This window comes from Rutidosis leptorrhynchoides, chromosome 8 (genome assembly GCF_046630445.1).
Source record: "Rutidosis leptorrhynchoides isolate AG116_Rl617_1_P2 chromosome 8, CSIRO_AGI_Rlap_v1, whole genome shotgun sequence".
NCBI lineage: Eukaryota > Viridiplantae > Streptophyta > Magnoliopsida > Asterales > Asteraceae > Rutidosis > Rutidosis leptorrhynchoides.
The window spans coordinates 102,389,329-102,411,978 of NC_092340.1; the positions used below are offsets into that span (position 1 = coordinate 102,389,329).

General features: G+C 33.2%; 1 protein-coding gene across 1 annotated transcript; it reads right to left on the reverse strand.

Annotated features, from left to right (window-relative positions):
* Positions 1 to 259: 259 nt before the first annotated feature.
* Positions 260 to 2,543, reverse strand: LOC139862798 (autophagy-related protein 101-like). Its single transcript, XM_071851427.1, has 7 exons — positions 2,502 to 2,543; positions 2,344 to 2,380; positions 1,654 to 1,739; positions 1,230 to 1,325; positions 972 to 1,137; positions 736 to 886; positions 260 to 635 (listed from the first exon to the last, which is right to left on the reverse strand). Exons 1-7 carry the CDS (start codon positions 2,532 to 2,534, stop codon positions 560 to 562), a joined length of 645 nt encoding a protein of 214 aa, XP_071707528.1. The 5' UTR covers positions 2,535 to 2,543; the 3' UTR covers positions 260 to 559.
* Positions 2,544 to 22,650: the final 20,107 nt, after the last annotated feature.

A 22,650-nucleotide genomic window follows, 5' to 3' on the forward strand; every position in this document is an offset into this window, starting at 1 on the left:
GATGTACACCCTGTAACCGTGTTATTCCATGCACATTTTTGAAACTTTTGTCTTGCATCCCAAATATTCTGTTAATGGGGTTTGAACAGATAGCTCTTGTAACATAATTTGTACGTCATGCAAATTTTGCAAACCTTCACCATTTTGGTCACATCATTTTTGATCACATCATTTTCATATAGACTCCGATTTAGTTGATTTTGAAGTTTAAACGATCGTAACTCAAAAAACTGCAAATTTACTACTTGCTCAAATTTCAGATAGAGCCTCCTTGCCCCTATAAAGCTACGCCCCTGAATACAAATAAAGTCTAAACCGTGGAGCAAGATCATCTTATTCCTCTAGTTGTAATAAATTCCGTGGTATAGACATTAGTTGCAGGATAAATAAAACTCTAAAGCCATTTGCACATATCAACAAATCAAATAAAGTTGACTTAGAGAGCTAAACTATTGTTTACACCAATACCTTGTTTTTACAAAATAACCAAGTTACGTGTGCACTTCCCATTAAGAAGTAGTAGAAATGTAAACAGCAGAGGCCTCCATAGCTTGTAAAATCAACTGAGCATTGTAGGATGCCCAGTTTGAAGCATCCTCTTAAACATGTCCATCCCGAAAGCTGAATCTGATGAACTAAAATTAAGGCACCAGACTGAAGTTTAGCTATACAGAGCACACTCAACATGACAAATAATAATTTCATATGAAAATGAAATACATAATTAAGTCTCACCTTGAGATAGTTATTTCATAGGGAAATGAGATTCCCTCCATATTCGGTATCGGAGGGATGTGATCTTTCTTCTCGTTTACAAATTTAATTATCTGAAACATAACTTCATGTAAAGTAGACTCCAGTGTTGCCCGTCGAGCAGATGCACTTTCTGTACAGAATGCATGTTTTTTTAAAACTTTCCAGTTGATTGATATTCAGTATTTAATATTTAATGACTCGTCATCATATCATACCTGGAGGGTCTATAACTAATTTGGAATGATGCGATTTTCCCGATTGTGGTTTCGGGTGTTGTGCAACATTTAAATTTATATACCATTGTTCCCAGTATAAGCGTTCAACTTTGTGTGTGAACCATGTTGGTTGTTTGTTTTTTACTTCAAAGAAAGATAAACATATCTGCAAAATAAGATAATTATCAAAAGGAGACATGGCTGCACGGGATCAGTCTTCTCATAATTCATAAGAAAAAATAAATTTATTGCTGAAACCTGGTTTTTCTTGTTTGGATGTTTTTCTACCCTATCTATGAAGAGATCGATCTTCTCGTCTACTTTCTTCTCGAGCTCTGCATCACCACATTGCACCTAGAAAAAAGATGGTTCCAGTATTAAGTAATATGGACACTAGCAGAAAACAGTATACTAATAACTAAATACAATCAAGGATGAAATAGCAAAAGAATATGGCTCTCATATAACGAAATGGAACACTCTGCAAAATAATAAATCAATAAGAAATTGTAATCTAAACAAAAGGCTTTTGACTTTCGGAAATGTCAAACTACACAAAAGATGATGGTTTGAAAATATGTAGTAGGTGATTGCACAAAAATTAATAACACCAATGCACACATATACGATATAAAACTAACTTATTAAAAAACAAATGTCTAAGGATGCAATTACTACTTACATATGTAATTTCAAAAAGTTCCAAATCAACGTCTTTGGGCCGCACCATACCTAACGCTCTGTGAAACAAAATAGTGTGCAGGATGCCTGCAAGCATTATAATCACATGATTGATTACGTATTACTATGTAACTCTCTTTTGTCACCTAGAACTGAAAACAAGTATCATAGAACGACAAGACTTGCACAACGATACAAAAATTGAAAGCAAAAGGCTTTATTCAAACTGATACAGAACAACACAACTCTTATATCAACAAGAAACCATAAAAATAAACACGGCTTTGCAGTCATTCGTAAAACAATAATAAGAAAATTAAACTTGAAAATTAGCTAACTATCATCCAAACATAATCCTAATCATGTACGAGAAACATTACATTTAGTAATTGGATAGTTGAAGCACACATTAACGCCACTCCAACTTCGATCAAGCAACTCCAAACATAAAGACCATTCTTTTTTTCTTAAAAAAAAAAAAGGAAAAAATATTGTTTGTGTAATTCGATAGTCTATCCAATAAGTTAAGCAAGACCCCGACTCAACTATGCAGTAAAATGGTGATCTACAGATACGTGATAAGCAAACTACAACTTAATCTTCATTGATCATATTTAATTTACTACAGTATTAATCTAATAATATAAAAAACGTGAAAATAATAGAGATTTAATTCACACAAACAACTTACATCGAAGAACTTCCCGTATCTCAAAGTACTCGACATCCTACAAACAGAAAATAGTTTATTTAACTAAAGTACAATAAATAGAAGGTAAGTTGATGATTAAGAATTTAAGAAACATGAAACATATAGTGAAAATACGGTTAAATTATGTATTTAAATACCAGTTCTTTGAGTTGACAAACTTCGCAGTTCATTAATATCTGTTCGATATAAAACCAATTGTCTAAATTCGAGAGCTTGATTCAGCTCTTCCGGGGGGGAAAAAAAACCCTAATTTTTATTATTTAAGTTATCTAAAGTAGTAAAAAAAAAAATGGAGATTTTGATCGAGATTTACGGATTACACGTCGTTACTGGATTCGGTTGCCGGTCCGTTCGGTAGAAGTAAGTTTGTTTATTTGTTTTTCTTTATTTTACCCCCTTGAGAAATATGAATAGTTTTTCTATTTCTTTTTTTCTTTTTTTTTGACAAAATAACGATAACATATAACAAGTCTTTTCATCAATCGATGAAAAAGACGAACAAAAATACAATCGGTCCAAATGCAAGCCAAGGCTCGAAAGCAGTAAACGTAACTAAACAAAGAGCCTAAGCTAACTAGCCCCGAGCCTTGAACAACCGTAACACTAAAACGCATGCGAGACACAATCAAAAAAACCACAACCAATACAAAGTCCAAATCTAACCTAAAACTACAAACATAGAAATGAACCAAAACCCCTCAAAAAGACTACTCGACAACCGCTTTACCTTTACCTATACCTTTTCGAGTCTTTATGATCGGCTTGACAACAACACCATCAACCTTTAAACGATTAAATTTCTTGCCATCCCGATTTTCAATTGCATATGAAGATATCTTTGTCGAAACGTTACCAATCCTAACCCCCAGTACGGGAGTAGGAAGCGAGCCTTCCTTCTCAAGACTTTCAAAAAAGCCAAGGTTCCTATCCACTACAGTTAACCCAGGACCGTTGTTGTCGAAATTTCCACGCTCTTCTTCATCCCGAAGCGCGACCTCGTTGCCATCATCATTCGACTTGTTCACTTCATCTTCGTCCCTAAGCACGTACGAATCCTTAACCTTCTTCACCTTCGTTTTAACATTCTCAATACGGGGACTCAAAGGATGATCCAAAGTATGATCTTTATCGACTTTCTCGGCACGAGAAGAAACAGCAGCAACATTAATAGCTGCTGGAACAACAACATTAACAGCTGCTGGAGCAGCATCAGAATGTTGCAAAGCAGAAACAGAAGCTTCGACAACAGGGACATCAGAAGCAGGGCATCCATCTTGATCTGATTCCATAGCAACATTAAGGTCAAAAGAACCAAAATGTAAACCGACATCCAGTCCGACATCCAAACCATCGGTCTCGACTTCATCAACCACTATTGGCTCATCTAAAATGTCCCGTTCTTATTGATTAAAAACGTTCCATATTAATTGATTTCGTTGCGAGGTTTTGACCTCTATATGAGACGTTTTTCAAAGACTGCATTCATTTTAAAACAAACCATAACCTTTATTTTATAAATAAAGGTTTAAAAAGCTTTACGTAGATTATCAAATAATGATAATCTAAAATATCCTAGTTACACACGACCATTACATAATGGTTTACAATACAAATATGTTACATCGAAATCAGTTTCTTGAATGCAGTTTTTACACAATATCATACAAACATGGACTCCAAATCTTGTCCTTATTTTAGTATGCAACAGCGGAAGCTCTTAGTATTCACCTGAGAATAAACATGCTTTAAACGTCAACAAAAATGTTGGTGAGTTATAGGTTTAACCTATATATATCAAATCGTAACAATAGACCACAAGATTTCATATTTCAATACACATCCCATACATAGAGATAAAAATCATTCATATGGTGAACACCTGGTAACCGACATTAACAAGATGCATATTTAAGAATATCCCCATCATTCCGGGACACCCTTCGGATATGATATAAATTTCGAAGTACTAAAGCATCCGGTACTTTGGATGGGGTTTGTTAGGCCCAATAGATCTATCTTTAGGATTCGCGTCAATTAGGGTGTCTGTTCCCTAATTCTTAGATTACCAGACTTAATAAAAAGGGGCATATTCGATTTCGATAATTCAACCATAGAATGTAGTTTCACATACTTGTGTCTATTTTGTAAATCATTTATAAAACCTGCATGTATTCTCATCCCAAAAATATTAGATTTTAAAAGTGGGACTATAACTCACATTCACAGATTTTTACTTCGTCGGGAAGTAAGACTTGACCACTGGTTGATTCACGAACCTATAACAATATATACATATATATCAAAGTATGTTCAAAATATATTTACAATACTTTTAATACATTTTGATGTTTTAAGTTTATTAAGTCAGCTGTCCTCGTTAGTAACCTACAACTAGTTGTCCACAGTTAGATGTACAGAAATAAATCGATAAATATTATCTTGAATCAATCCACGACCCAGTGTATACGTATCTCAGTATTGATCACAACTCAAACTATATATATATTTTAGAATCAACCTCAACCCTGTATAGCTAACTCCAACATTCACATATAGAGTGTCTATGGTTGTTCCGCAATATATATATAGATGGGTCGACATGATAGGTCGAAACATTGTATACGTGTCTATGGTATCTCAAGATTACATAATATACAATATAAGTTGATTAGGTTATGGTTGGAATAGATTTATTACTAACTTTCACGTAGGTAAAATGAGTAGTTTTTATCAATCTTGTTTTACTCGCCATTTCTTCGTTTCTAATCCGTTTTGAGTGATTCCAGTGGCCACGGTTTCGTATTGAACTTAACTTTATGAATCTAAACAGAAAAAGTATAAGTTTATAGTAGAAAATACAAGTTACAAGTCGTTTTTGAAAGAGGTAGTCATTTCCGTCGAAAGAACGACATCTTGATGACCATTTTGAAAAACATACTTTCACTTTGAGTTTAACCATGATTTTTGGATATAGTTTCATGTTCATAAGAAAAATAATTTTTCCAGAAGTATAGCTTTTAAATCAAAGTTCTTCTTAGCTTTTAATTATCCCAACCAAAACAGCCCCCGGTTTTACTACGACGGCGTATATCCAGTTTTATGGTGTTTATCGTGTTTCCGGGTTTTAAATCATTAAGTTAGCATATCATATAGATATAGAACATGTGTTTAGTTGATTTTAAAAGTCTAGTTAGAAGGATTAACTTTATTTGCGAACAAGTTTAGAATTAACTAAACTATGTTCTAGTGATTACAAGTTTATAACGTTGAATAAGACAGCTTTTTATGTATGAATCGAATGATGTTATGAATATCATTACTACCTCAAGTTCCTTGGATAAACCTACTGGAAATGAGAAAAATGAATCTAGCTTCAAAGGATCCTTGGATGGCTTGAAAGTTCTTGAAGCAGAATCATGACACGAAAACAATTTCAAGTAAGATTTCCACTCGAAATAAGATTGTTATAGTTATAGAAATTGAATTAAAGTTTGAATATGATTATTACCTTGTATTAGAAAGATAACCTACTGTAAGTAACAAAGGTTTCTTGATCTTGGATGATTACTTGGAATGGATTTAGAAAACTTGGAAGTAAACTTGCAATCTTGGAAGTATTCTTGATTTTATGAAACTAGAATTTTTGGAATTTATGAAGAACACTTAGAACTTGAAGATAGAACTTGAGAGAGATCAATTAGATGAAGAAAATTGAAGAATGAAAGTGTTTGTAGGTGTTTTTGATCATTGGTGTATGGATTAGATATAAAGGATATGTAATTTTGTTTTCGTGTAAATAAGTCATGAATGATTACTCATATTTTTGTAATTTTATGAGATATTTCATGCTAGTTGCCAAATGATGGTTCCCACATGTGTTAGGTGACTCACATGGGCTGCTAAGAGCTGATAATTGGAGTGTATATACCAATAGTACATACATCTAAAAGCTGTGTATTGTACGAGTACGAATACGGGTGCATACGAGTAGAATTGTTGATGAAACTGAACGAGGATGTAATTGTAAGCATTTTTGTTAAGTTGAAGTATTTTGATAAGTGTTTTAAAGTCTTTCAAAAGTGTATGAATACATATTAAAACACTACATGTATATACATTTTAACTGAGTCGTTAAGTCATCGTTAGTCGTTACATGTAAGTGTTGTTTTGAGACCTTTAGGTTAACGATCTTGTTAAATGTTGTTAACCCAAAGTTTATAATATCAAATAAGATTTTAAATTATTATATTATCATGATATTATGATATATTAATATATCTTAATATTATATATACATTTAAATGTCGTTACAACGATAATCGTTACATATATGTCTCGTTTCGAAATCCTTAAGTTAGTAGTCTTGTTTTTACTTATGTAGTTCATTGTTAATACACTTAATGATATATTTAATTATCATATTATCATGTTATATATAATATAACAATGCATTAATATGCTTCATATATAATTAGTAAGACGGGGTTATAACGATAATCGTTATATGTATCGTTTCGAGTTTCATACGTCAATAGTCTCCTTTTTAAGTATATAAATTATTGTTACTATTTTTAATGAGATACTTGATAATCATTATATCATGTTAAAAATATATATTTATTCATTTATGTATCATCATGTCAACTTATAGCGTTCGTGAATCATTGGTCAAACTGGGTAATCAGACGTTTACAAAATTTCCGTTTCAATTAACCAAGTCTTAACAAGTTTGATTGCTTAACATGTTAGAAACATTTAATCATGTAAATATAGTTTTCATTAAACATATAATCATAGAAAGGTTCGGAAAAGTTCGGGTCACTACATCATCAACATTCTTTTCAGGACCAAGACCACCATCAACGTTTAACGCAGCTTGAATCGTATCAAGATGTTGACCGTAATAAGGATGACCAGTCATGATAATACAATTCGTAATGGGCAACAGATCAGGAGAAAATTCATCAAACAACAGGCTATTGAGATCGGTATTTGCGCTTAATTCGTTAACCCAAGCATTACAAACGGAAAATACATCGTCCTCAAGGTCCAACTCAACCGACTCGTATATATGCTTAACATTCGTCGACTTAATAAAAGCAAAAAGTGAGGCAATATTACCAAGGGAACTAGACGCTTTAGCAACCTTCAAAACCTCGCCAAAGATGTTAGCAATCTTCGTAGTACTTCCGACCGAAGCGTGAGTTGCGGGGACCCCTTTAATCTCGATCCACAAAAAACGAAAGTAGTCTTTTGCCAAGTTCTTAAAAGGAGTAATCAGAACAAAATCGTCATTCGAAGTATCAAGAATATTGTTGAAACCACTGGAATCGGTACAAAACAAAACGCACCAAAAATGACCCACTTTACAAATCCGATTAACATTCGCCTTGTTCTTAATTAGGAAGGCTTGCAATATGGTTTCCGAGAGGGGTAGATCATTAACGAGAAACACACTCAGGTCAAGCTGCTCCATCACAGACTTATTCGACCCTAATTTACATCGATGTTTTACCACAGAAGAGACTCGATGTTGATCGAAAGGAATACGATTTGCTCGACGAATCGGCCATCCCACGAAGATAGAGCGACCGAAAGTACATGAACCATTCAGGGTATTAACGGCCAAAGAAGAAGAAGACCTGTTTGAAAATGTAACAAAAGAATACCTTCTTGAAGGCCAAAACTTGATTTCAACCAAAACTCCAATCTTACTGAAGAAGGTTTCGATCATATGTCGAGTACATGATTTCTCGAGTCTTCCGATGAAAACGGTGGAGCCCTCACCTTCGGGATCGGTTGGTACTGGATTTTCAGGCATACGATTTTCGGCAGCAAAATCGATGTCTTCGTTACCGGAAACAATATATCTGTTCAGAAAAGTGGGAGTATCTCGAATAGGAGTAGAAAAATAATAAATATGAATAGTTAAATATTACCCTTGAAGTTTCATTTATGCTAGTAATAATGGTAAGGAAAGAAAAAATCTTTGGAATGAGTTGAAAATTCAATCAAATATAGCTACTGGATAAACATTGATTTTAATGGGGGATTTTAACACTACTAGAATTGCTGGTGAACATAGTTATGTTAACTCCCATGTGAATGATGAAATGAAAGATTTTAATGAATGCATCAATGATATTGAGGTGGATGATATTAGGAGCACAGGGTTCTATTTTACATGGACTAAATCTCTTAAAACCCCAATTGTGGCATCCTGAAGAAACTAGATAGGATTATGGGTAATGAGGATTTTTTTTTCAAAAATCCCTCATGCTCATGGCATCTTCCTTCCTTACATTATTTCTAATCATAGTCCTGCAGTTCTTATTTTCTCTAATGGTTTGATAAAGAAAAAGAGATCATTTAGGTTCATGAACCATGTAGCAGAAAAAGATGAGTTTTTAATGGTTGGAAGGTACAAATCAATGGTCATAAGATGTTCCAAGTGGTTCAAAAATTGAAAAAGCTTAAACTGGCTCTTAATAAACTGAATTGGGAGAATGGTAATGTATTTTCAAAAGTTGAGGAGATGAGGAATAAATTAAAAAAGTACCAGGCTGATGTTGATCTTAACCCTCATGATGTTAAAGCAAAAGAAGAGGCTGTTAATGCTTTACATGCCTATGATAAAGCAAAACAGGATGAGCTTATTGTTTTGCAGCAGAAAGCCAAAGTTCAAAGGCTTGCAGATGGTGATAAAAATACTAGATTTTTTCATAGTATTCTGAAAAGCAGAAAGCAAAAGAGTAGAATAGAGAGTATCTGTGATGATCAAGGTTCTAGATATGAAGGTGATCAAGTGGTTGAGCAATTTGTTGTTCATTTTAAGAAATTTTTGGGTGATAATGGTAAATGCAGAAGCATTGAAGAGTTAGGTGCAGTTTTTACAAAGGTTTTAAAGCCTTCTGTTGCACATGCTATGGTTGTTCAAATTACTGATGAAGAAATCAAACAGGCAATGTTTGATATTGATGATAACAAAGCTTCAGGTCCTGATGGTTATTCTCTTTTCTTTAAAAAAGCTTTGAGTGTGATTGGGCATGATGTATGTGAAGCTATTAGAGAGTTCTTCAATAATGCTAAACTGCTAAAAGAAATAAATGCAACCTTAATTGCTCTAATTCCAAAGATTGAAGTTCCTGATAAAGTCTCTGATTTTAGACCAATAGCTTGCTGCAATGTTCTATACAAGTGATTTTAGACTAATAGAATCAAAAGTGGCCTTGATGAGGTGGTCAACTGCAGTCAAAGTGCATTTATCCCTGGGAGATCAATTCTGGATAACATTCTGGTGGCTCAGGAAGTCTTAAAAGGATATAATAGAGCTAGTGAGATGAAAAGATGTGCTTTAAAGATTGACATCCAAAAAGCCTACTATAACACCCCGCCAAATTTCCATCTGACGGTGTGTTAATCATAGGTCCTACAGTTAACAGTTACGCCCTTTATATGAGATATTTCAAAGCAATCGCATTTATTTTTATTAAAAAGTTGAATTTCAAAACAAAAGTCAATAAACCAAAATAAGTAATACTGTTGTGATCGTAACCACAAGCCAACAGTATTAAACAGACGTAAAAGTTTTAAATGCGATAGTAAATAAATGTCTTTATTAAAGCATACTGACTCCACGGGCAGACCAAAGCATCAAACAAATAGCGGAGGATATACCTCTTAAGGACCTGAGAATAAAACACGCAAACAGGTCAATAATAATGTTGGTGAATCTATATGTTTAAATATTGTAACAGTATCTGAAAAACAGTTTTCAAAAAAATAGTTTAATTTCATTGACCACGAGATTTCAATAAGTACAACTCAACGTTGCAAAATGTTACATAATCCATGAGCACCTGAATACTAGCATAAAGAATCCTTTACCCCATAAAAATGTATACACTTGTTCGAGTGTATCTAAAGTTCAAAGTAAATGCACCACAGTTAATGTAGGGTGAGGTTCGTCTAACCTAACGGATCCGTCCATCTAAATTGTGCTTACCCGAAGGTAATAAAAGTATTCAAGCTAGGGGCTTTGTGAACAATAACTCAATATGTATAATAGTAATCGTGTCAAACATAAAAGCATTTGAAAAATGTAAGTATAATAGCGTGTATTCTCATCTCAGAAAATATGTAAAAGTGGGAGTGTAGACTCACCTTTGAAAGCTCTGAACGAAAAGTAAGCAAGTAACTTGTACGGTTTATTGCCGAGTAATGCAACCTAAGTATATGTATTTAGGTTGGTCAATATTTATGTCTTATACAATAGTGTTTTCATAGAGTAAGTTGTCCTATTGCTCGACACGATGCGTTTCAAAGTAAAAGTCAACACATAGTCAACTAGTTCATGCAAGTCAACAAAAGTAAACCAAAGTCAAACCAAAAGTCAAACTTGGTCAAAGTGGTCAACTAAAGTCAACCATCAGTAGGTTCATGTCAAATTTTGGTCAACATGTCAATCCTAGGTCAACTATCACATTTCAGTTCACAGTTTGTCAAGTACGCTTTAACAGTTTATCGTCTAGCATAAAGTTCATGCACAAGTTGCAAACAGTGCACAATATTTCATAGCACAAAAATTATGGTAATATGGAAAAATACAAATCTCAACTAGAATCGTCAATGTTTCCAAAAAGCATGGCCAGGGTCTCATACGATGTCTACAAGTCGGGTTTCAGAATAGGTGCAGTTGGTTTACTAAATCAGTGTCAGACTGCGCACCAATCTCGTAATGGCTATAACCGGAGCTAGGAACATGCAATTAACGCAAGGTCAGTGGACATGGTTGATAATGCTAAAAATGAACATATATTTCATAGCATTATCCCTCAAGAAAGATAAGCTTTTAGTTGCAATTGTTCTATTTACAAGTGATATTCGTTTAAATAATAAAAGGTGAAGACAAAAGACAGATTCGACGAATTAAAGACGCAAACGACCAAAAAGCTAAAAAGTACAAAGTACAATCAAAGTGGTTCAAATTATTTATGAGAAACGTCTCAAAATTACAAGAGTACAAGACGCAAAATGCAAAATACAAGATATTAAACGTCTCGAAAATCCGGAACCGGGACCAGAGTCAACTTTCGACGCTCGACGCAACGGACTAAAAATTACAAGTCAACTATGCACACGAATATAATATAATATTTAAATAATTCTATAAATTATTTATATATTATATATTATATTAAAAACCGTCGGCAAGAAAGAAAACAAGCTCATGTGAGCTGGAAAAAGAGGCCATGCGATCGCATGGCCTGGAGGTGCATTTTCCATGCGACCGCATGGAAGTAGGTATCAGGCCACACTCCTATAAATTCGCAGTTTTGGTTGATCAAATATGTATCTTTTTCTTCCTCAATATATATATATATATATATATATATATATATATATATATATATATATATATATATATATATATATATATATATATATATATATATATATATATATATATATATATATATATATTTTAATTTTAATTTTAATTTTAATTTTAAATTCTAATAATAAGGGTATGTTAGCGAATGTTGTAAGGGTGTAAGTCGAAATTCTGTCCGTGTAACGCTACGCTATTTTTAATCATTGTAAGTTATGTTCAACCTTTTTAAATTAATGTCTCGTAGCTAAGTTATTATTATGCTTATTTAATGCCGAAGTAATCGTGATGTTGGGCTAAATATTAAAATTGGGTAATTGGGCTTTGGACCATAATTGGGGTTTGGATAAAAGAACGACACTTGTGGAAATTAGACTATGGGCTATTAATGGGCTTTATATTAACTAAATGATACCTCGTTGATTTAATATATAGACTTATAATTTGACATATTTATATATAACCACATACGCTTGACTGGGTACGGTGGGCGGGATATCTATAAATACCAATAATTGTTCATTTTACCGAACACGGAACTGGATTAATAGTTAATAGACTTGTTGAAACAGGGGTGGAATACATTCAAGGGTAATTGGTGTAATTGTTAACAAAGTAGTAAAACCTTGGACTACACGCAGTCGATAACCTGGTGTATTCATTAAATAAAGTATTAAGACCTTGTTACAATTCGAATCCCCAATTAGTTGGAATATTTGACTTCGGGTATAAGGATAATTTGACGAAGACTCTCGCACTTTATATTTATGACTGATGGACTATTATGGACAAATCCGTATGGACATATCGAATAATCCAGGACAAAGAACAATTAACCCATGGTAATAAACTAAAATTAACACGTCGAACATCATGATTACGGAAGTTTAAATAAGCATAATTTATTTTATTTCATATATAATTTCCTTTATTTCATATTTAATTGCACTTTTAATTATCGTACTCTTTAATTATCGCAATTTTATTTTATTGCATTTTTATTTATCGCAATTTTATTATCGTTATTTACTTTACGCTTTAAATTAAGTTATATTTATTTTTAATATTTTACATTAGGTTTTAACTGCGACTAAAGTTTTAAAATCGACAAATCGGTCATTAAACGGTAAAAACCCCCTTTTATAATAATAATAATACTACTTATATATATTTTTGTATTTTTACAATCATAAGTTAAAAATATAGCGTTAAACTTGGCTAAGATCCCTGTGGAACGAACCGAACTTACTAAAAACTACACTACTGTACGATTAGGTACACTGCCTATAAGTGTTGTAGCAAGGTTTAGGTATATCCATTCTATAAATAAATAAATATCTTGTGTAAAATTGTATCGTATTTAATAGTATTTTCATGTAAAAATATAACTATTTTGTATACACCTCTACGCACATCAAGTATTTTTGGCGCCGCTGCCGGGGACACTAAAACGCCGAAAGCGCAACGCTATAAAAAAAGATTTTTATTTAGTTCTTTTTATAAAAATATACGTTTTAAAAATTAAAAATACAAAAATATAAAAAGAAAAAAAATATATCTATATATTTATTTTTAAGAGTTTGTTTAAAATATATAAGTTTTATAAAGTTTCTTTATTTTTATTTTTAGTTTGTAAAAATATAAGTTTTTATTTAATAAATATTTTATATAATTATAAAATAGAATTTAAAAAAAAAAATAAAACACTCGGGCCTGACACTGTTGCAGCCCAGTCTTCTGGCCCGGATCCAAGAGCCATGCGATCGCATGAGGCTGTCTGACACGCCGAAGTTGACCTAGTTCAACATTAATTACGGTTATTATTAATAATTATTATTATTAAACCCTAATTAGGGTTATATTTAATATTATTTAGTTTAGTTTTATTATTTAATTTGTATTATTAAGTTTAATTAGTTTTATTAATATATAAAAATTAATAGTTTTATAAAATAAATAATATAAAATAATATTTTTATAAAAATTTTACTTTTTACAACTTTAAGTTTATTTTTATATTTTGTATCTTTTTATTTGTTTTAGCGTAATATTTGTATTTTTCGTTCGTATTTAGTTTTAAGTCATAGTTTTTGTCGTAGTTATTTTTATTTCTAGATTCTTAGGCTTTGCCGTAAAATCCCTTAAGTACTTTTTCTTTAGACTAAGATTTAGGTGCTTTAGAATTTTGCGACGCCGTTTTTAAATTTTAGTACCTTTTTAAGTTTATACTGTTTTGGATATAGAATTTCTTGTAAGCTTTAATATTTTTAGACGCAACTTTTAATTCTTAGTTTTTAGTTCCTTTTTAAGTTTCGACGCGCTACGTTCTTTTTATTATTTTTCGACCTTTTATTTTTCGACGTTTTCCGACGCGATTCTTTTTCTTTCTTATTTTTCGCCACTCTAGTTTATAGGACATAGAATTTTCTATTTCTTATCTAAAATTTCTTTAAATTTCAACGAAAAATTATTTTAAGCAGTTAAATTGATAGACATCCAAATTTTCTGGTTCGTAGTAATAGTTGGATTTGTTAGTGGCTGAGTTGTGAGCTTCTGATTTAAAGGGTTCTGGCTCCCTGCTGCATCTATTGGCTATTCGAAACGTGGGCAAAAGCAGAAAAGTCTATTAATTTGATAACTTAAATAAATTTTATCTTTTATAACTAATAGGATATTCAGTGAATGCACCGAGCAAAACGTTCACCACCTTTTATACGTTCACCACCTGTAACTCTATCAAGACATCTAGCCAATATTGTCGCCGTTAATTTTTCTTTAGAAACGTCATCCAGTCGACCAAGTACTCCAAATCAAATTTTCGATAATCCATTTTTTTGAACCCGACCTCACAATTGAGAATCCGGAGGATATTCAGGGACAATTCAGAGATCCTGAACCACTAATCTTTCCTCCGGAACCACCAATCATTCAAACAGAGATTGTCGAGGAACCAACCATTAAATCAGAATCTTCTAGTGATTCAGATTCAACAAATTCAATCATGGAAAATCTGGAACCTCTAAGTATGGAAGACCGAATGCGAGCTAAATGCACTGGCCAAGGTCACGCAATTACTCAACCAGACATAAATGCGCCAGATTATGAAATCAAAGGACAAATTCTACACATGGTAAATAATCAATGCCAATTTAGTGGTGCACCGAAGGAAGATCCAAATGAACATCTTCGAACCTTTAATAGGATCTGCACTCTATTTAAAATAAGAGAAGTGGAGGATGAACAGATATATCTCATGTTATTTCCCTGGACTTTAAAGGGAGAAGCCAAAGATTGGTTAGAATCGTTACCTGAAGGGGCGATTGATACATGGGACGTTTTAGTTGAAAAATTTCTTAAACAATTCTTTCCGGCATCTAAAGCCGTAAGACTTCAAGGAGAAATTGTTACGTTCACACAAAAGCCAAATGAAACTCTATATGAAGCGTGGACAAGATTTGGAAAGTTATTAAGAGGATGTCCGCAACATGGTTTAGACACTTGTCAAATAGTACAAATATTCTACCAAGGATGCGACATCACTACAAGGAAAGACATAGATATAGCAGCTGGTGGTTCCATTATGAAGAAAACAGCAACTGACGCTTACAAAATTATTGATAACACTGCTTCCCACTCACATGAGTGGCATCAAGAAAAAGATATCGTTAGATCATCTAAAGCAGCTAGAGCCGATTCTAGCCATGACTTTGGTGCCATTTCTGCAAAGATAGATGCTGTCGAGAGACGAATGGATAAGATGACTAAAGATATTCACTCAATAAAAATTAGTTGTGAGCAGTGTGGAGGACCACATTTGACAAAAGATTGTCTCAGTATTGAACTAACAATGGGACAAAGAGAGAATGTTTCATGCATAAACCAAAGGCCTGGAAATAATTATCATAATAATTATCAACCGCCAAGACCAATCTACAATCAAAATCAGAATTATAACCAAAATGTTCCATGTAACAACCAACAAGGTCCTAGCAACCAACAAGTATCCAACAATACTTACAATCAGCAAAGACCTATTTTTCAAAACAAACCACCACAAACCGATGATAAAAAGCCAAATTTAGAAGACATAATGACGAAGCTAGTTGAATCTCAAACTCAATTTTTCACATCTCAGAAACAAACCAATGAACAAAATGCTCAAGCATTTAGAAATCAACAAGCTTCTATTCAAAATTTGGAACAAGAAGTAAGTAACCTAGCAAGGTTGATAGGTAAAAGAAAACTGGGAAGTCTACCTAGTAATACAAATGCTAACCTCCGGAATGAAACAGCTAAAGCCATTACCACAAGAAGTGGTATTACACTTAAACCACCTGAAATACCTGTAATTTCTGAGGACACTATTCCTACTTCACAAGAACCAAAATCTGAGCAAGATAAGGAAAAAGAACTGGTAGTTGAAAAGGTTAATGAAGATAACACAGTTAAGGCTAAACCTTATGTTAAACCATACCAACCACCACTTCCTTACCTGAGTAAAATGAGAAAAGAGAGACTTGAAGCCGAGCAATCCAAATTCTTGGATATGTTTAAACAAATAAATGTAAATCTTCCTTTCATTGATGTAATTTCAGGAATGCCTAGATATGCTAAATTTCTGAAAGATCTAATCACAAATAGAAAGAAAATGGAAGAACTCTCGGCTGTTACTATGAATGCTAATTACTCTGCAGTGCTGTTGAATAAGATACCAGAAAAATTATCAGATCCAGGAAGTTTCACAATTCCATGTTTTCTGGGTAGTCTTAGGTCAATAGAAGCATTAGCAGACTTAGGTGCTAGTATAAATTTAATGCCATATTCACTATACGCTAAACTAGACCTTGGAGAATTGAAACCAACACGAATAAGCATACAACTAGCCGATCGATCAGTAAAATATCCTAGAGGGATAATGGAGAACATGCTAGTTAAAGTTGGTACTTTAGTATTTTCAGTAGATTTTGTTATTCTAGACATGGAAGAAGATTCTCGAGTTCCTCTCATATTAGGAAGACCATTCTTAAACACGGCTAAAGCAATAATAGACGTGTTTGGTAAGAAACTGACCCTAAGTATAGAGGACGAGAGTGTTACCTTTTCTGTTGATAGAGCCATGCAACAACCGCAATCTGCAGATGATACATGTTATTATATTCAAACTATAGATTCACATGCAGAATTGTTAGAAGAATTTCCAGAATTACAAGGAACAGGAGAATGTTCTTTAGGAGAAGGAACTGAACCAATTGATGAAATTGAAATGTTAGCTGCACTTATGGCTAATGGATATGAACCGACAACAGAAGAAATTCAAATGCTAAAAGAAGAAGACAGATATCGATATAAATCATCGATAGAAGAACTACCGACATTAGAGTTAAAGCCACTTCTAAACTATTTGGAATACGCTTATTTACATGGTGAATCTGAATTACCTGTAATAATATCGTCTTCTCTTACTGAAAATGAAAAATCACAACTCATTTCTGTGCTAAAAGCGCATAAACCAGCTATTGCATGGAAGATTCATGATATTAAAGGAATAAGTCCTTCGTATTGCACACATAAAATCCTTATGGAAGAAGGTCATAAAACGTATGTGCAACGCCAACGAAGACTAAATCCTAATATGCAAGATGTTGTTAAGAAAGAAATTATTAAACTGCTAGATGCAGGTTTAATTTATCCAATCTCTGATAGTCCATGGGTAAGCCCAGTTCAATGCGTGCCTAAGAAGGGTGGCATGACTGTCATCACAAATGAAAAAAATGAGCTTATTCCTACTAGGACTGTAACAGGATGGCGTGTTTGTATTGATTATAGAAAATTAAATGACGCCACCAGAAAAGATCACTTTCCCTTACCTTTTATTGATCAAATGTTAGAAAGATTAGCCGGAAATAGTTACTATTGTTTTCTTGATGGTTTTTCCGGATACTTTCAAATTCCAATAGCACCTGAGGACCAAGAAAAAACCACGTTCACGTGCCCTTATGGTACTTTTGCATACAAACGCATGCCATTTGGACTTTGCAACGCCCTTGCAACCTTTCAAAGGTGCATGATGACGATTTTTCACGACATGATAGAAGAATGCATGGAAGTTTTCATGGATGACTTTTCAGTCTTCGGTGATACATTTGAATCATGTCTAGTTAATCTTGAACGAATGCTTATTAGATGCGAACAATCAAATCTAGTACTTAATTGGAAGAAATGCCATTTCATGGTTAAAGAAGGCATCGTTCTTGGTCATAAAATTTCAAAGGAAGGAATTGAAGTGGATAGAGTTAAAGTAGATGTAATTGCTAAACTTCCACATCCCACCAATGTTAGAGGAGTTAGGAGTTTTCTAGGGCATGTCGGTTTTTACCGACGTTTCATAAAAGATTTTTCTAAAATTGCCACTCCTATGAATAAACTCCTAGAAAAGGATGCTCCATTCATCTTTTCAGATGAATGTATCAAATCTTTTAATATTCTTAAAGAAAAACTCACTAATGCACCGATCATGATAACTCCAAATTGGAATCTACCGTTTGAACTAATGTGCGATGCAAGTGATTTTGCAATGGGAGCCGTTTTAGGACAAAGGATTGAAAAATGATTTCAACCTATTTATTATGCTAGTAAGATGTTACAAGGAGCACAAACGAACTATACAACTACTGAAAAAGAACTCCTTGCCATTGTCTTTGCTTTTGACAAATTTCGTTCATATCTCGTTTCTAGCAAAAACGGTGGTCTATACCGACCATTCTGCTCTTAGATACCTATTTTCAAAACAAGATGCCAAACTAAGATTAATCCGTTGGATCTTACTCTTACAAGAGTTCGATATTGAAATCCGAGATAAAAAGGGAGCAGAAAATCTCGCCGCTGATCATCTTTCTCGTCTTGAAAATCCTGAATTAGAAGTTCTAAATGAATCGGCCATACAAGACAACTTCCCTGATGAATATCTATTGAAGATAGATTATAGTGAAATTTCATGGTTTGCAGACTATGCAAACTACTTAGTATGTGGATTCCTTGAAAAAGGGTTGTCGTACCAAAAATGAAAGAAATTCTTTAGTGATATAAAACACTATTTCTGGGAAGATCCACATTTGTTTAAAAGTTGTCCCGATGGAATAATACGCCGATGTGTATTCGGGGATGAAGCCAGTCAAATCTTAAACCATTGTCACACATGACCAACAGGAGGGCATTATGGGCCTCAACTCACAGCAAGAAAAGTTTACGATGCTGGATTTTATTGGCCTACAATATTTAAAGACGCACACCTTCTTTGCAAATCCTGTGATGCTTGTCAAAGGACCGCTCAAAGGACCGGAAAAATAAGTCAACGTGATGAAATGCCACAAAATGTCATTCAAGTATGTGAAGTATTTGACATTTGAGGTATTGACTTTATGGGTCCATTTCCAAAATCTCATAATAATCTCTACATTCTCGTTTCCATTGATTATGTATCTAAATGGGCGGAAGCACAAGCTCTCCCAACTAATGATGCACGAGTTGTAGTCAACTTTTTGAAACCTTTTTTTCAAGGTTTGGAACACCGAGAGCTTTAATAAGTGATCGGGGTACTCATTTTTGTAATAATCAACTTGAGAAAGTTCTCAAAAGATATGGAGTAACTCATAAAATCTCCACTGCTTATCATCCACAAACAAGTGGACAAGTTGTAAATACCAACCGAGCATTAAAACGTATTCTAGAGAAAACCGTAGGATCAAATCCGAAGGAATGGTCCATGAAATTGGAGGATGCACTCTGGGCTTTTAGAACAGCCTACAAAACTCCAATTGGAACCACACCTTTTAGACTCGTTTACGAAAAAGCATGTCACCTTCCAGTAGAAATTGAACACAAAGCATTTTGGGCTTTGAAGACCTGTAATCTTGATTTACATGAAGCTGGACATCTACGGTTAAGTCAACTAAACGAATTAGAAGAATTAAGACTTGAGGCATATGAAAATTCCTTAATCTATAAGGAAAGAACGAAGAAATGGCATGATAAAAGAATTCGAAGTTTAAAAGAATTTAAAGAAGGAGACAGAGTTCTTCTTTTCAATTCACGATTCAAGCTATTTCCTGAAAAATTAAAATCAAGATGATCTGGACCATTTAAAGTCAAAAGATTTTTCCCATACGGAACAATAGAGTTAATAAATTCAAATGGGATTGAATTTAAAGTTAATGGTTACAGAGTTAAACATTACATACATGGTCCGATGGAAGTTGACAATGAAGTCAATCATAATTTCACCACCCAAGAAAACCTTCAAAATGAAAACATAAATATGTTATCAACAACATATGAAAAATCAAAATTGGAAAATAGGGAGGATTCAAATTGGAGTGATGAAGAAGAATTCTTATACAAACCTCCCATTCCAAGAAATGAAGAAAAATGTGAACAAGAAGTTCAAATAGAAGTGAAAGAACCAAGAAAAGAACATCCGAAAAAGGTTTACAAACCAACTCGACTTACTAAAGCAGGAGACCCGGGCGAATTTATCATTTTTTGCTTGCTTAATGATGGTGCTGTATATAATGGACTCGCAGATTTAGGAGCAAGTGCAAATATTATGCCTCTTTCCTTATACAAAAGATTAGGTATGGGTAAATTAAAACCAACCAAAATAGGTGTTCAATCATTTGACCTAACCATTAAACACCCGGTTGGAATAGCAAATAATTTACTTGTTAATGTGGGAAGTTTGACTTTTGTTGCAAACTTTATAGTGATTAATATGGAGGAAAACCTTGATATTCCTCTAATTTTAGGTCGCCCATTTTTAGCAACTACCGAGGCATTCATTGATGTAAGAGAAGATAGAATGACACTTAGGGATGGTGACCAATCGGTTACCTTTGTGAACCGAAAGTTTAGATCTCCACCAACCAAAACTGTTAAACCAATAAAAACGCATAAGTGTGGGGAAGATGAAGAAACACTTAATGATGATCCGATCACAAAGAACCCCGTTGATGATACGAAATTAGATGAACCCGTTTTTAACAGTTCAACGAAGAAACTTTATAAACGGATTCACGATGCTAAGATTAAGGGAAACTTTAAGTTATGTAACCGATTAGTATCCAATTTATCGCCAAAAGAAAAGGCAATGTTAGTTGAATTTGTGAAAGTTACTGAGGAAATCAACAAATGGATTGAAGCAAAAATCAGAGATATACAAGTTGTTGATGATCCAATTGACAATGAAGTTAATCACAATTTCAACACCACATCTAACTAAGTGTGGGGAGGTTCGAATCTTTTTAGGGTAATATGTATTTATGTTAGAGTTAGATATTCTGTTTTCGTGTAGTTCTCGAGAATGGAATCCGAATGGTCTTTCCCTAGCAGACCCTAAAGACCTAGTCTTCTCCCCCCATTCTGAATTTTTATTTTTTTAGGTTTTACGAGATGAAGAATTCCTGTGAACTAAACCATGGTCTAATGCTACACGCTTTGATCACTAAACGTAATAATGACACACTCCCGAGTGACCTGGTATCAGTAATAAGAGCCAAATTGGATGAAGTAAGAAAAGAACTCAGAAACGATCATAATAAGTTACATTTTGGTAAAGGAAAATCAAAATCCGCAGCGAAAAGTAGAGCACGACACCTTGAAAGATGTCACAAATGCGGAAAATGGTCACACGAAGGAAAATGCTCAACGAATCAGACATATTCCAATACCGAGTTCGTTACTTTATGCAGAGAAGGACCGTTCATATGTTTCGAAGAAAAATCGTTGAATGATCGAGGTTATGCCTATGTAGCTATGGAAAACCAATTAGTCCGACTATCTTATAAGTGAGCTAAAGCAGGTCACTGAGAATTCTATCTCACAGGTAAGTATGTACAGTTTTTATTTTTATTTTATTGCTTTTAACCTTTTGATAATAAACTCTAAATCGTTCGCTATAAAGTATTAAATTAATACTCAATAAAATTAGGTTTTGCGATCGAAATTATTGATATCATGCAAAAATTTATTACATCACTGCGAAATTTACCGTTTATTCTTAAGGTATAAATATCTTTAATCAATCAACCCAAAATATTTCAGAAATTCGTCAGGAGTAAAACTAGGTAATATAGCCGAAATTACTTTACCGAAAAGAGGGGCGTATATTTTTGATAATATTTGATTGATTAAAGTGGGATAAAAGACCAAAAAGATTTTTAATTTTATTTTTACTTTGTTTTTAAAATTAATATTAAATTATTATTATAAACTTTTTAAAATCAATATATTTAAGTTTGTAAATATTTGAAAAATTAATATTTTTAAACTAAGTTTGTATGTTTAAAAACAAAATTTTTAATATAAAGTTTGTATTAATAATATGAATTTTTAATTTTATGCAATTTGGGGATTTTTGATATAAGCAGGTTATGGCCAATTTTTGTCATGAATTATTGCTAAATTAAGTAGTGTAACATGTTTAGGTAGCTAAATGATCCAAACTTTGATCCTAAACATGATTTTTGAGAATTAAAGTGGACTTTTTTAGGTCGAAAATTCATGAACTTGATTAATTTGATATAATTGCCATTTGAGACTTGTTTAATTGCTAGTAATGACTATTTTGACATGTTATTTGTGTTAAATGCTTATGAACTTTGTATACATTTTCATATATGCTTATTTGAAAAAGTGTAGAATTGTAAAAATTGTGAAAATGTGTATAAGTTTAATTTTGATTGAACATATTATTGTAATTGTTTCAAGTTGTTATCTTGCTAACACTAATGCATATTTGGATGCACAAATTTCGTGTTTAATGTGTTTTGCAGAAATATACTGAAACTGGAGGTGCATCATCATCATCTAGACAACCACAACCGGAACCTGAGCCAGAATTG

Excerpts from the sequence above, each read along its gene's own strand:
- LOC139862798 (XM_071851427.1), bottom strand. The coding sequence starts at position 2,534 with ATGAACTGCGAAGTTTGTCAACTCAAAGAACTG. Across the intron at positions 1,326-1,653 it reads AACTTTTTGAAATTACATAT|GTGCAATGTGGTGATGCAGA; the intron begins GTAAGTAGTAAT and ends TCTTTTTTCTAG. Across the intron at positions 887-971 it reads ATTAGTTATAGACCCTCCAG|AAAGTGCATCTGCTCGACGG; the intron begins GTATGATATGAT and ends CATTCTGTACAG.